The sequence below is a fragment of the Marmota marmota genome, unplaced genomic scaffold (genome assembly GCF_001458135.2).
Source record: "Marmota marmota marmota unplaced genomic scaffold, marMar, whole genome shotgun sequence".
In the NCBI taxonomy this organism is placed as follows: Eukaryota; Metazoa; Chordata; class Mammalia; order Rodentia; family Sciuridae; genus Marmota; species Marmota marmota.
In genome coordinates, this window is record NW_025999945.1 from 6,714,814 (window position 1) to 6,727,031 (window position 12,218).

The 12,218-nt window shown below is 31.3% G+C and overlaps 1 protein-coding gene across 3 annotated transcripts in view; it reads left to right on the top strand.

The window, feature by feature from the left end:
- Positions 1 to 12,218, top strand: part of Kif20b (kinesin family member 20B) — a 62,041-nt gene that overhangs the window by 13,285 nt on the left and 36,538 nt on the right. For 2 of the 3 annotated variants that reach the window (XM_015500110.2, XM_048801727.1), the window contains exons 10-18: positions 660 to 731; positions 819 to 965; positions 1,632 to 1,794; positions 2,333 to 2,620; positions 5,571 to 5,710; positions 7,495 to 7,633; positions 8,602 to 8,830; positions 10,001 to 10,032; positions 11,122 to 11,272. In XM_015500110.2, coding sequence (XP_015355596.1) covers positions 660 to 731; positions 819 to 965; positions 1,632 to 1,794; positions 2,333 to 2,620; positions 5,571 to 5,710; positions 7,495 to 7,633; positions 8,602 to 8,830; positions 10,001 to 10,032; positions 11,122 to 11,272 — 1,361 coding nt within the window. The remainder of the gene's footprint in view (positions 1 to 659; positions 732 to 818; positions 966 to 1,631; positions 1,795 to 2,332; positions 2,621 to 5,570; positions 5,711 to 7,494; positions 7,634 to 8,601; positions 8,831 to 10,000; positions 10,033 to 11,121; positions 11,273 to 12,218) is intronic. The other variant, XM_048801728.1, reaches the window with a different exon arrangement.

Genomic DNA, 12,218 nt, shown 5'->3' on the forward strand with positions numbered 1-12,218 from the left:
AGAATGGTGATCTTTTCTCTGTTTTTCCCACTTACCCTATGAATACTATATATACACTACATTAGGCTATGTTTCAAGGAGTTAAAGATGTTTTTGATGAAAGTGATAGGGGGTAGGAGACAAAGTAAAGACGTTTCAGAAGTGAGTTATTTAAAACAGATTTTTCTCTTAAGGGTAAAGACTTTGTCTTAAGAGCCATAGTCTCATACTCAGTTCTGGGGGGTTTGATATATGATTCAGATAAATCTGTATAAATTCAAATATGTTTGGCTTTAGCTATGTGTTTGAAGAATATTAGCTGAAAATATGTATAATATTTGAACTAATGTGATCTTTGCACAAGAAAATTGAGTATTATAAATTACTTCCTTAGTGGAAGTTGGAATGTCAAAGGAAGAGATTTGAGGGATTTAAAGCTAGGCAAAAGATAAGATGATTTTAGTGGATATATAAGTATGGAACACTGGGTGGACATAAATGGTAACTATTTGGAAAATGCCTGGTTGGACTATCATTAATACAAGAATATGAATAGAGGTCCATTTGCAATTCTTATCTCTTTTATTTAGACTGCAGAAATGGAAAGGTAATATTGGAAATATATTATTTGATTATTAAAAATGGAAAAATAGTATTTGATCTTTGTATATTTCTTTTAGTCACAGCATATTTACTATTAGAATATTACAGATCGAAGACCCTGAAATGTCTCGTGTAATTCGAGTTAGTGAGTAAGTTGACATTCTTTAAATTGTAATTATTTTTAATTGTTTTGAAGAATTTTAAAGTAATCTTTTTTTTTTTTTTAATCAATTCAGATTGTCTTTGTGTGATCTTGCTGGTTCCGAACGAAGCATAAAGACACAGAATGAAGGTGAAAGGTTAAGAGAGACTGGGAACATAAATACTTCTTTATTGACTCTGGGAAAGTGTATTAATGTTTTGAAGAACAGTGAAAAGTCCAAGTAAGTGGTATTGAAATAGTTTGTTAGGTATTATATTTAAACTCAACTTTGGTGTTTTAAGAAAGTACTATTTTTAAAATTGCTTCTTATTCATGCTTTATGATTAAAGTACTTAGAGATCTTGGATTTAAAAAATGATAGAAATAAAAAAAATGTTAGTTGATGCCAGGGACTCATCAAGTAAACTCAGTATTTTTGATAGTAAATATTTACTAGCAGATACTTTTTAGATAGTAAGTTTTTCATGATGCTGGCTTGGCATCACTTTGCCACTTTGATCTTACTAATGCATTGTTTGTGTTCTACAAGATATGATAGATTTTTGCTTTAATTAGCATTTTCAGATGAGTCCATGGTAAATGAACCTTCACCATTTCTAGAAAAGAGTTTTATGACATCCATTGCAGGACTATATTGGAGGACATAACTCAGTTAAATGTGATTTTATTTACTTTTGGACTAGTTGATTATTGTTAGTACTCTTATTATTAATAGTATTTAAAGAAAACGCAGAAGAACTATTACAGTATTACTGATGGAACTAATCACTGACCTAAAGTTTATATCCATGGTAGGTAGCTTAGTTATTTCTTTGTAAAATTTATCAGAAACCTGACTTCAAGAGATTTATTTTAATTTATAATTTTTTTGAAAAAATTTCCATAGGTTTCAACAACATGTGCCATTCCGGGAAAGTAAACTGACCCACTATTTTCAAAGTTTTTTTAATGGTAAAGGGAAAATATGTATGATTGTCAATATCAGCCAGTGTTGTTTTGCCTATGATGAAACACTCAATGTATTGAAGTTCTCAGCTCTTGCACAAAAGGTAAATATATTCAGATTTTGCAAAATTTATGAAGCCATCTCTTACTATTGGAATATGAGCAATTTTCTTTGAAATAAATGTTTTGCATTTATTACTCTAAGCCTAGGAAATACTTGAAAGTAAAAATGTAAATATGTGAACCAGTATGAAGACATGAGAAAAGATTTATTAAAGTTGTCCCTATAAGAACTAAAATCACCTTTAGTAATAAGTATTAATTATAAGCATAAGTTAAAATTAATGAGTATTCTTGGAGTTAATTGTCTATTCTGCTATTCATCTGGTTCACTTAGTACTAGATAGTCAGAAAGGCTTTTGCTAGAAATACTGCGCAGATCTTAGAAAGGTAGATTTACCTGTAGTTTTCATGTGTAAGTAGATTTTTCTAAACAGAATCGTCATTTATGGATGCTGATTTCTTTTTATGTTTGCAGAGCTATAACATTTAAGTTGTCATTTGACTTAATTTATAAAATTAATTTTTAGTGGATAGTTCTTGCTTTTTTTCTTTTTAAAAGTCACATTGATATTTTAACAGGTTTGTGTTCCAGATGTTTTGAATTCTTCTCAAGAGAAATCTTTTGGACCCATCAAATCTTCCCAAGATGTATCATTAGATAAAAATTTAGATAATAAAATATCAAATGTAAAAAGAACCACCATTTCCTGGGACAATAGTCTAGAAGATCTGGTTGAAGATGAAGATTTACTTGAGGATCTAGAAAAAACTGAAGAAAAACAAAATGTTGAAACTGAACTTATTGATGAAGATTTAGATAAAACATTAGAGGAAGACAAGGCTCTCATTAGCCATGAGGAAAAAAGAGTATGTATTAAGAACTCATTTCTGTGCTTGGCTTGTTTTTCTGAAGTTAGTATTTAACAATTCTGAAGTCTCTTTTTCCCTTCCCTTTATTTATTTAGGTTCTTTTTTTTTTTTTTTTTTTTTTTTTTAATTTGGTGCTGGGTATTGAACCCAGGAGTGCTTTACCACTGAGCTGTATCCTCACTCCAGTTTTTAATTTTTAATTTTGAGATGGGCCCAGGGGAGTGTTGGGTGTCTCCCTAAATTGGCTTCATGACCTTGAAATTGTGATGCTCCTTCCTCAGCTTCCTGAGTAGCCGGGATTACAGTAGCTGGGATTACAGGTGTGAGCCACCATGCTGGGCTTTTTTTTTTTGAGATGGGGTCTCTCTATGTTGCCCAGGCTGGCTGTGAACTCTTGGATTCAAATGATCCTTCTGCCTCAGCCGTACATGTATTTGGGTTTACAGGTCTGTGCCACTCTTGAATATTTCTCTTTCAGGAATACACTAAAATTTTTGTATCTCAGTTTACTTTTTGAAAAACTTCAAACCCATAGAAACACTGATGTAATAAATACTTACTACCTTTTACCTGGATTTGCCATTTGTTTTTAAGTATATAGATATACATTTTTTGTTCACTTATAGTTTGAAAATAAGATACATCCATAAGATACCTTACAACTGAGCATTTCATTGTGGATTTCTGGAGAATGTAGACATTTTCCTCATGATGACAAGACCATTTTCATACCCAAGAAATTTAACATTGAGGTGGTAAAATAATCTATCATACCATACATCTTGACATTTTTCCAGTGATATGAATGTGTCCTTTATAGCTACTTTGTTTTTATCTATAACTTAAGTTAGAACATAACTTTTGAGTATTACGTTCCTTTAGTCATTTCTAATCTAGCATTGACAATTGTTGGAAATTATTAAAACAATTTCTCTAAGTAAGTATATCTATTTGTGTAATTTTCTCTAATTCTTAACATTTTTTTCAGAGATGTTATTTATTGTTTTAAATAGTGAGGCAATGTGTGGTTATTTAAACATTTTAAAGTAGTATTACATTTATGACAGAATGTGATTAAAGAAAATTATGCATAAAGATCTCTAATCTGCTACTCATATGAATAGTGGTATACATTACTGTTTTGTAACCTGACTTTCTTCATTTAAAAATAAGTTGTGGGGAGGCTGGGGATATAGCTCAGTTGGTAGAGTGCTTGCCTTGCATGCATAGGCCCTGGGTTCAATCCCCAACACCACCAAAAAAAAAAAAAAAGTGGGACTGGGGTTGTAGGTCAGTGGTAGAGCACTTGCCTAGCATGTGTGAGGCACTGGGTTCAATCCTTAGCACCACATAAAAATAAATAAAATAAAGATATTGTGTCCATCTGCAAGTAAAAAAACAAAAAAAGTTATGGCTGGGCTGGGGATATATCTCAGTGTTAGAGTGTTTATCTAACATGCTTGAGGCTTTGAGTTCAATTCTCAAAAACAAAAGTGGCTAGATGTGGTGGTCACACCTGTAATCCCAGTAACTCGGGAGGTTGAGACAGGAGGATCCCAAGTTTGTGGCCAGCGTGGGCAACTTACCAAGACCCTGTCTCAAAAAAAAAGGTGGGGAGGGAGCTGAGATATCTCTCAGTATTAAAAAAAAAAAAGCACCCGTGGGTTCAATCCCCAGTACCAAAAATAAAAATTGGAAAGTATAACCTACTAATATAGGCCATTATTACTACTTATAGTATTTCTGTATGACAGTAGCATAATTGAATTAACCCTTCAAGTTTGGCTCTTGAATTGGGTTCACTTTTTTAAACAAAATTAAATTATTGCAAACACCAACAGTAGGATAAGTGTTGTCATAGCTAAAACACTGGGCTATATCATTATTTGTGATTATTTGTCATTAAAAGTGATTAGGAGTAGAATTTCAAAGTCAGTATGTCTGTAGCTTAAAGAGAATTACTTGATTAATTTGTTACTGAGAAAATTTAATCATAAACCTTAAAAGAGTATCAGGTGTTTTTCTGAATTCTGTAACTTATTTTATTTTTTTAATATTTATTTTTTAGTTTTAGGTGGATACAAAATTTTATTTTCATATGGTGCTGAGGATTGAACCCTCATGCACGCTAGGCAAGAATTCTACCACTGAGCCACAACCCTATCCCCTCTAACTTATTTTATTAATCCATACTTACTATGTTAAGTGTTGACTACTTTATTTGTTCACTGTCCATATTACATGATTATATGTATTTTCAAAGGCTACAGAGTTGTTACTTACATCTGGATAGTTTAAAAACCTAGGAAGATAATTATTTGTAACATTTTTTGTGTTTGAAAAGTGAGTATTTTTAGCAATTTCTTTGTTCTGTCTAGCACTTGGGCTTTAGACTTTGACAGAACACTTTTTATTTTTTATTTAAAAACTTTTTCCTTGATTTAAATTTTTAATTGGTGCATTATAAATATATGTAATGGTGCAATTAATTATTACATATTTGTACGTGTACACAATGTAACAAACACATTTATTATAGATCTAGTCCTTTCCCTCCTGTGAAATGCTGATGATCTACCAAGCTCACAGAAGGTCATATGGATTAAATGAAATCAAATATGGAACTCTCCAAATTCCTGAAGGATAATAAATATTCAGATTTTATCTTGACTTTTTCTTTTAGTGCAGCTACACAGACATTTGAGTTATCATAAGTTTCTTTTTTTTCTTCCATATATCTGTTTCTGAAATGCAGAGATGTCCACTTGATTTTTCAGACTAACGAATTCCTGCAAGTGTACAGTTTTCAGTGAGAATATTAGCACTATTAGAAGGATGTATATTTATAATTGACTAAATAAAAATAGTTTTATCTTTGAACATTTTGAAAGTTTTTCTCTTGATATGCTTATTCTTTTCTAAGAATTTTAATATTTAAATGTTTTAGAAACTTTTGGATTTAATAGAAGACTTGAAAAAAAGACTAATAAGTGAAAAAAAAGAAAAGCTAACAATGGAATTTAAAATTCGAGAAGAAGTTACTCAGGAGTTTACTCAATATTGGGCTCAACGGGAAGCTGACTTTAAGTAAGTTATTTTTTTTATGACTTAGCATAAAAGTGAAAATTTTATTTACTTGTTTAGTTTTTTTAAATGTATTTTCTTGTTTTATAATGGGTGTTTTCTGAGTTTTTTATTTCCCCTGAACACCATGATTAGTAAACTTTATTTATTTTTTAAATTTATTTATTTATTTATTTATTTATTTATTATTGGGGATTGAACCCAATGCCACTGAGCCAGATTTCCTAGCCATTTTTATTTTTTATTTTGAGACAGGTAGGTTCTCACTAAGTTGCTTAGGGCCTCACTAAGTTGCTAAGGCTTGCTTTGCTGCTGGGATTACAGGCATGTGCCATTGCACCTGGCTAGTAAACTTTATTTGACTTATACATAACATAGGACAAATCACTGCAGAATACACACTCTTATCTGCACCTAAGTAAGTATCTAAGTATCAGTGAACTTCAAAGTACAGAGATAATGAAGAAATTTGTTTTGCTTTTAATGTTTAAAGATAGGATTTCATGATGAAAAGATAACTAGATTAGATTTAGATTAGCAGCAAACAGGAACTTTCAGTGGATATTTAAACTCATCTAGCTATGCTGTGAAACTTAAACATATGTATTAAACAATGAAAAGGCCTTAAATCAAGGAACTAATAAATCTCATGGAAGTTAGATTAAAAGATCATGTGAAGCCCAGAATGTGAGGAAGACTCTGTTACAAAGTTAAAAGTTGGTATTTTAAAAGGCTAATTAAATTGGTAATTCTTGGCAAGATTGATCAAGAGATAAAAAAGGTGTAAAAATGATCAATGTGAGGAATTTAAAATAAGCATCCTTAGAGATGTTATAGATATTAAGAGAATAAGTACAACTTTGTCAGTTTGAAAATTTAGACAAACTGTATAAATTCCTCAGAAAATATAACCCATTGAAAGATAATAGAGCATCTGAACAGTTCTAGACCTATAAAGAATATAAACCTATAAATTCAAACCTTCTCACAGAGAAATTATTAACCCAGATGGCTTTGCTAGTGAATATACTAATTGTTCCAGGAAGAATGAATACTGATTTTTATGGAAACTTTTCCAGTATATAGAAGATGTATTCATTGTATAAACATAGAATATTGATTTTATTTTATTTTTGTACATGAGATTGAACCAAAGGAGGTGAAGGATGTGTGTGTGGGGTGTTACCACTAAGCTACATCCCCAGCCCTATTTTTCTTTACTTTTTTTTTTTTTTTTAAATTTTGAGATATAGGGTCTTACTAAGTTCCTGAGGGTCTTGCTAAATTGCTGAGGCTGGACTAGAACTTTTGATCCTCCTACATCAGCCTCCCGAGTCACTGGTATTATAGGATTGTGCCACCGTGGCCAGCCACAAAATCTTGCTTTTTAAAAATGGGAAAGCATAAAGTCATAGGCCAGTTTTTCTCATAGGAATAGATGTAAAAATACCTTAGTTTTCTTTACACAAGTTTCAAAACTGGTGTTACTAATTCCCACATGATTATTTAAATTTGCTTTTTAGCGGCTGGGGATGCGCTCGTCCGGCATGCGTGCGGCCCGGGTTCGAATCCTTGGCACCACATACAAAGATGTTGTGTCCGCCGAAAAACTAAAAATAAATATTAAAATTCTCTCTCTCTCTCTCTCTCTCTCTCTCTCTTTCTTTCTCTCTTAAAAAAAAATAAATAAATTTGCTTTTAATGTGTAATATACTTGACCTTAGAAATTTAAAGCATACAAAGTATTGCCTTTTTGTTTTTTAATGGGATTAATTTGTGTTATGAAGGGAAACACTCCTTCAAGAAAGAGAGCTATTAGAAGAAAATGCTGAATGTCGTTTGGCTATCTTCAAGGATTTGATTGGTAAATGTGATACCCAGGATGAACCAACGAATGGAGTTTGTATTATGGAAGTTGAAACTAAAGTATGTTACTTGAAGTTTTTTAAAAATCTATTGAGGTTTTAGTGCCAAGATTTAGCAAACCACATCAGTGATGAGAACTGTTAATATAGTTTAGAATTAAAACAGTATTTGCTGTAATATAGCTTTATTATAGTTAGGCATGTTTTATTAGGAATGTAAGTACAGTACTTTATATTAGGTTTTGGACTAGGAAGAATCTATGTTCCATTTTATTACTTGAGTCATTGTATTGATTATCAGCAGATAAGAATGTTTTTTGTTTGATTTTGGAATACTCCTCAGGAAGGTGTAAGAGAAGCAACTAGGGATCATTGCTCTGATTAAAAAATATATATGTAAAAAAAAAAAAATATATATATATATGTAAAAAGGTTGACTTTCTTAGGTAACCACCATTCTCTACTTTTAAGGAAAATTTATCCTTTTCTTCTGCTTCCTCTGAAGCTGAAATTGATCAAACATTTCCCTACTAACCTCCACTTAATTCAAGGGCCTGGAACAATGATGTCTATAGACTCTTATTTTCAAACCACTATATTATCAAACCACTATGTTAGACATGGTGGAATGGGGGTGGGTTGTGAGTTGTGAAAAATGAGGATTTGTTTCCTGGGTTATTCTAAAACAACATTTTGAAAAAGACTGATTTTGTAATTGAAATTACCTGAGTTAGGTAATCATAATTGTTTTATGTGTTAATGCAGTTAATGACATTTTTATGAGGAAATATGTGTCATAAAAATGAATTATGGAACTCAAAGTTTTCATAATTGGTTGCTGTTTTTAAAACTAAGTCAACAACCAGAGATATGAAAAATTGTACGCTATATGTGTAAACAGAATTGTAATGCTTTCTGCTGTCATATAAATAAAAAAATAATTAAGAAAAAAAGACTAAGTCAAATAGTGCCACATGTAAAGGTGAAATCCAGTGTTAATGTTAGACATGTGGTTTTTGCTGTTTTTAGGAAGCACATAATTATGTAGGACTTGAAGATATTATTGATTCTCTTCGAGATGATGTCTCTGATATTAAGAAACAGGCTGAAATCGCTCACTTATACATTGCATCTCTTGCTGATCCCCAGGAAGCTATTGCTTGTTTGCAGCTAAAGTTTAATCAAGTTAACGCTGAATTAGCTGAAACCAAGGAAGAATTAATCAAAACCAAAGAAGAGCTAATAAAAAGAGAAAATGGTAAGTGGATGTATTTTACCCCTATTTAGACATTATAAATAAGTAAGTTAGTTAATATGCTATTTCTGCAGCTTATTTACCATAATAACCAAAAAAATTATTTGATGAAGGTAGCATATTTTAATATTTTTATCATTTGTATTGCCATTGTTCTAAAATGTGTTTTGCCTTCATTTATTTTTAGACTGATATTATTAGAAAAGACTTCTCGAAATAAATAAAAAAAATAACAGCCTAAAACAAACAAAAATCCTGCCAAACAAAACCAAGTACTAGCTTATAAATGCATTAAGAAATCCCTTAGGAAATTGTAAATGTGTAGTGTAGAAGATTCTAGTATGGGCTTGCCACTTTGGAAAGAGTAACTGCTGTGGAGAAGTTTAAAAATAGTCTGTTAGATTGATGCTTTATTTCATCTTTGAAGGATTATATGTATTTACTATATATGTATGATGCTGCCGTCTGAATTTTACTGGAGATCAAATACTCCACCTTTTTCTGTGTGAAACAAGATGGATAGGAGATTGCAGATCAGTGGTACATCTGCATTTTGACATGGACCAGAAAGAAACTTGCTCCTTTTCTCTTATGTTTTGCTATTTCTTTACTCTTTAGCATATGTTACTCAATTTTGCACTCAGGTTTGTGTGTGTGGTTTTTTTTTTTGGAGTTGTAGATGGACAGAATGCCTTTATTTATTTTTATGTGGTGCTGAGGATGGAACCCAGTGCCTCACAAATGCTAGTCAGGTGCTTTGCTGCTGAGCTACAGTCCCAGGTTTTTTCTTTTTTCTTTTTGTTTTACTGGAAATTGAACTCAGGGGTTTTCTACCACTGAGCTACATCCTCAGTTCTTTTTTTATTTTGACACAGTTCTTGCTAAGTTGCAGAGGCTAGCCTTGAATTTTCAGTCCTCTTGTCTCAGTGTCCCAAGTTGCTGGGATTACTGGTGTGCACCACTGCACCTGGCTACACAAAGTTTTGAAAGTTGCTTTTTTGTTATATTATCCCCTTGTGGTTGAATTAGTAGTTGAATATTGTTCCCTTTTAATGCTCTCAAAAATCTTTTCCTGAATATAGTACACTACCAACAGCTCATGTTTCACAGTTGTTTTTATTAATCTAGATTTTTTTAATGCTTAGATGTTTCAATATTCTTTATCTTTTTCAGAATTGGTTCAAGAACTTGAGACGTCTAATAAGGTAATATTTTAATCTTTGTCCTGATAAGAAGTTAATAAAGTAAATTAAAGACCATGAATTAGAACACCGTATGATTATTTTAAAAATAATTTTTAAAAACTAGTATATGTAGGTGACAAAAAAATGAAAAGTAGGTGCCTTCACCTTTCTGCTTCTCTTTAGTGTTGGTCAGTACAAAGTTATTTCAAATGTTCTAGAAGATTTATACACATGTAGAATTCACACAAATTTGTCCCTTTTAAAAAATTTACACAAATAGGATTATAGTTCTGTGTCTTTATTTCTTCCCTTAAAAGATAATCTTCAAATAATTCTATATTGCACAGATATCATTCTTTCATTATGCATATGGTATTGATTAGATATATTTAAATTGTGTTTATTTTCTGTAAAATTACTAAACAAAATATAGGATAAAGCCTGACCAGTATACAGAATATGAATGAGGGTTACTCCTAGAGGGTCCTCTGCACCTTAGTGATTACAGATCACATATTCACCCTAGGTGGTTTAGGGTGGATTTGACTTTTATAGATACTCTTCCTTTTTCTGGATGAGTTGATATTGTACCCTTTTTCTGTCAGCCGTTTTAGGGAAGTATATTCCCTAAAATTGCATAAAATACATAAAAACATAAGTGATCTAGAAGTGCAGTTTTAAAACTGTGTAGACTGTATCTTATCAGTATATACGGGCTAAAAGCTTAAGTTAAAATTATTTTTTCTGTGAGTTCTTCAAGTTAGGATAATAATACTTAAGAGGCTTTGGTTATAAAATAAAATAATTGTTGAGTTTCTAGAGTGAAAGTACAAGAAACAAACTTTTTCGGTGCTTTCATATTTTTCTTTTTACAGTACATTTTGAATGTGACTTTAGGGATGAGTGTTCTTAGCGTTCTCCAGTTTTCCCCAAATGTTACTCAATTGCCAGAGCCATTAGTTATTTTAGGATGAAACAAGAAATAATTTAAAAAGTGTTTCAATAAAATTGAAAATAAAATTTTTATGGTACACTCTTGACAGGTAAATTATGTAGTTTTAATATTATAGCTTTCTATGTGTGAAATAATTTTAATTAATTTTGCTTTAGGATGAGGCTGGTACATCTTTTTTAGTAAACAGTAAATCGACTTGTAATGAAGCAGTTGAAATGCCTAAGGACAGCATGGATAAAACCTATGTACAAAGAAAAAGATTAAATGAAAATCAGCTTCAACAAGATGAACCACCAGCAAAGAAAGGTATTGCTACTTTAAATGTCAGCAAGAGGCTTTTATGAAAGCTAATTCGTAAATCAGTAAATACAAAAGGTACAAATAGGAAATTTACTTGTCTAAAGAAAAACTTCAAGAAAATCTAAATATTGTGAATTCTTACATTAACATGTTCTAAACTGTCTGGAGGATAGGTGTATATGTAAAGCTAAGTAAATGTTTTTTGATACTGTGCTTTTATCACTGTGTTTTGCATACCTGTAATTACTTTTTCTACTCTTTTTATAATATTAAAAATTACTTTCATAAGGATAGTACCTATTTCTCCACAAATCTCTTCATGTTGTTTTTTTTTCCTTTGCATTCTTTATTCATTTGGAGAAAATGATACTTGACAGTAAAACTTTGAGCTAAACATTGCCAAACAAATGTACTTTACTAATGTGCTAGGAGACAGTTTGATGAAAAATAGTGAACAGTTGTTTTTAACAAAGTGAGGCTATACTGCATAATTGTTATTGAATTTTGGAAGATAATTCTCAGTTGTTTTATGGGTAAGTATGAAGTGCTTATTCATAAGGACAAAAGACAGTATAAGGGAGGTTTGACTTGAAATCATCCTCTTTAAGAAAGCTTTGATTTGCAGTTGGTAGTTAAAACTAAATAGTGTATTTTTCATTTCTTTTCTTTCTTTTTTTTTTAGTTGTCAATGGACCTTTATTTTTTTACTTATTTATATGTGGTGCTGAGGATCAAACCCAGTCCCTCTCTGCCACGGAACTACAGCCCTAGCCCCTCATTTGTTTTCTTTGTAATGAGCCCCCTTCTATTATCCTGTGTTATCTCAGCTGAGGCTAATGCAAATATTTTTCCCCTTCCTCTTTGAGGCTATAGAGGCAATGTAAATTATAATAAAACTTTGTCCAATGAACTTTTAAAATTAGTCTATATTAAAGAAAAGGAATTTTGGAAT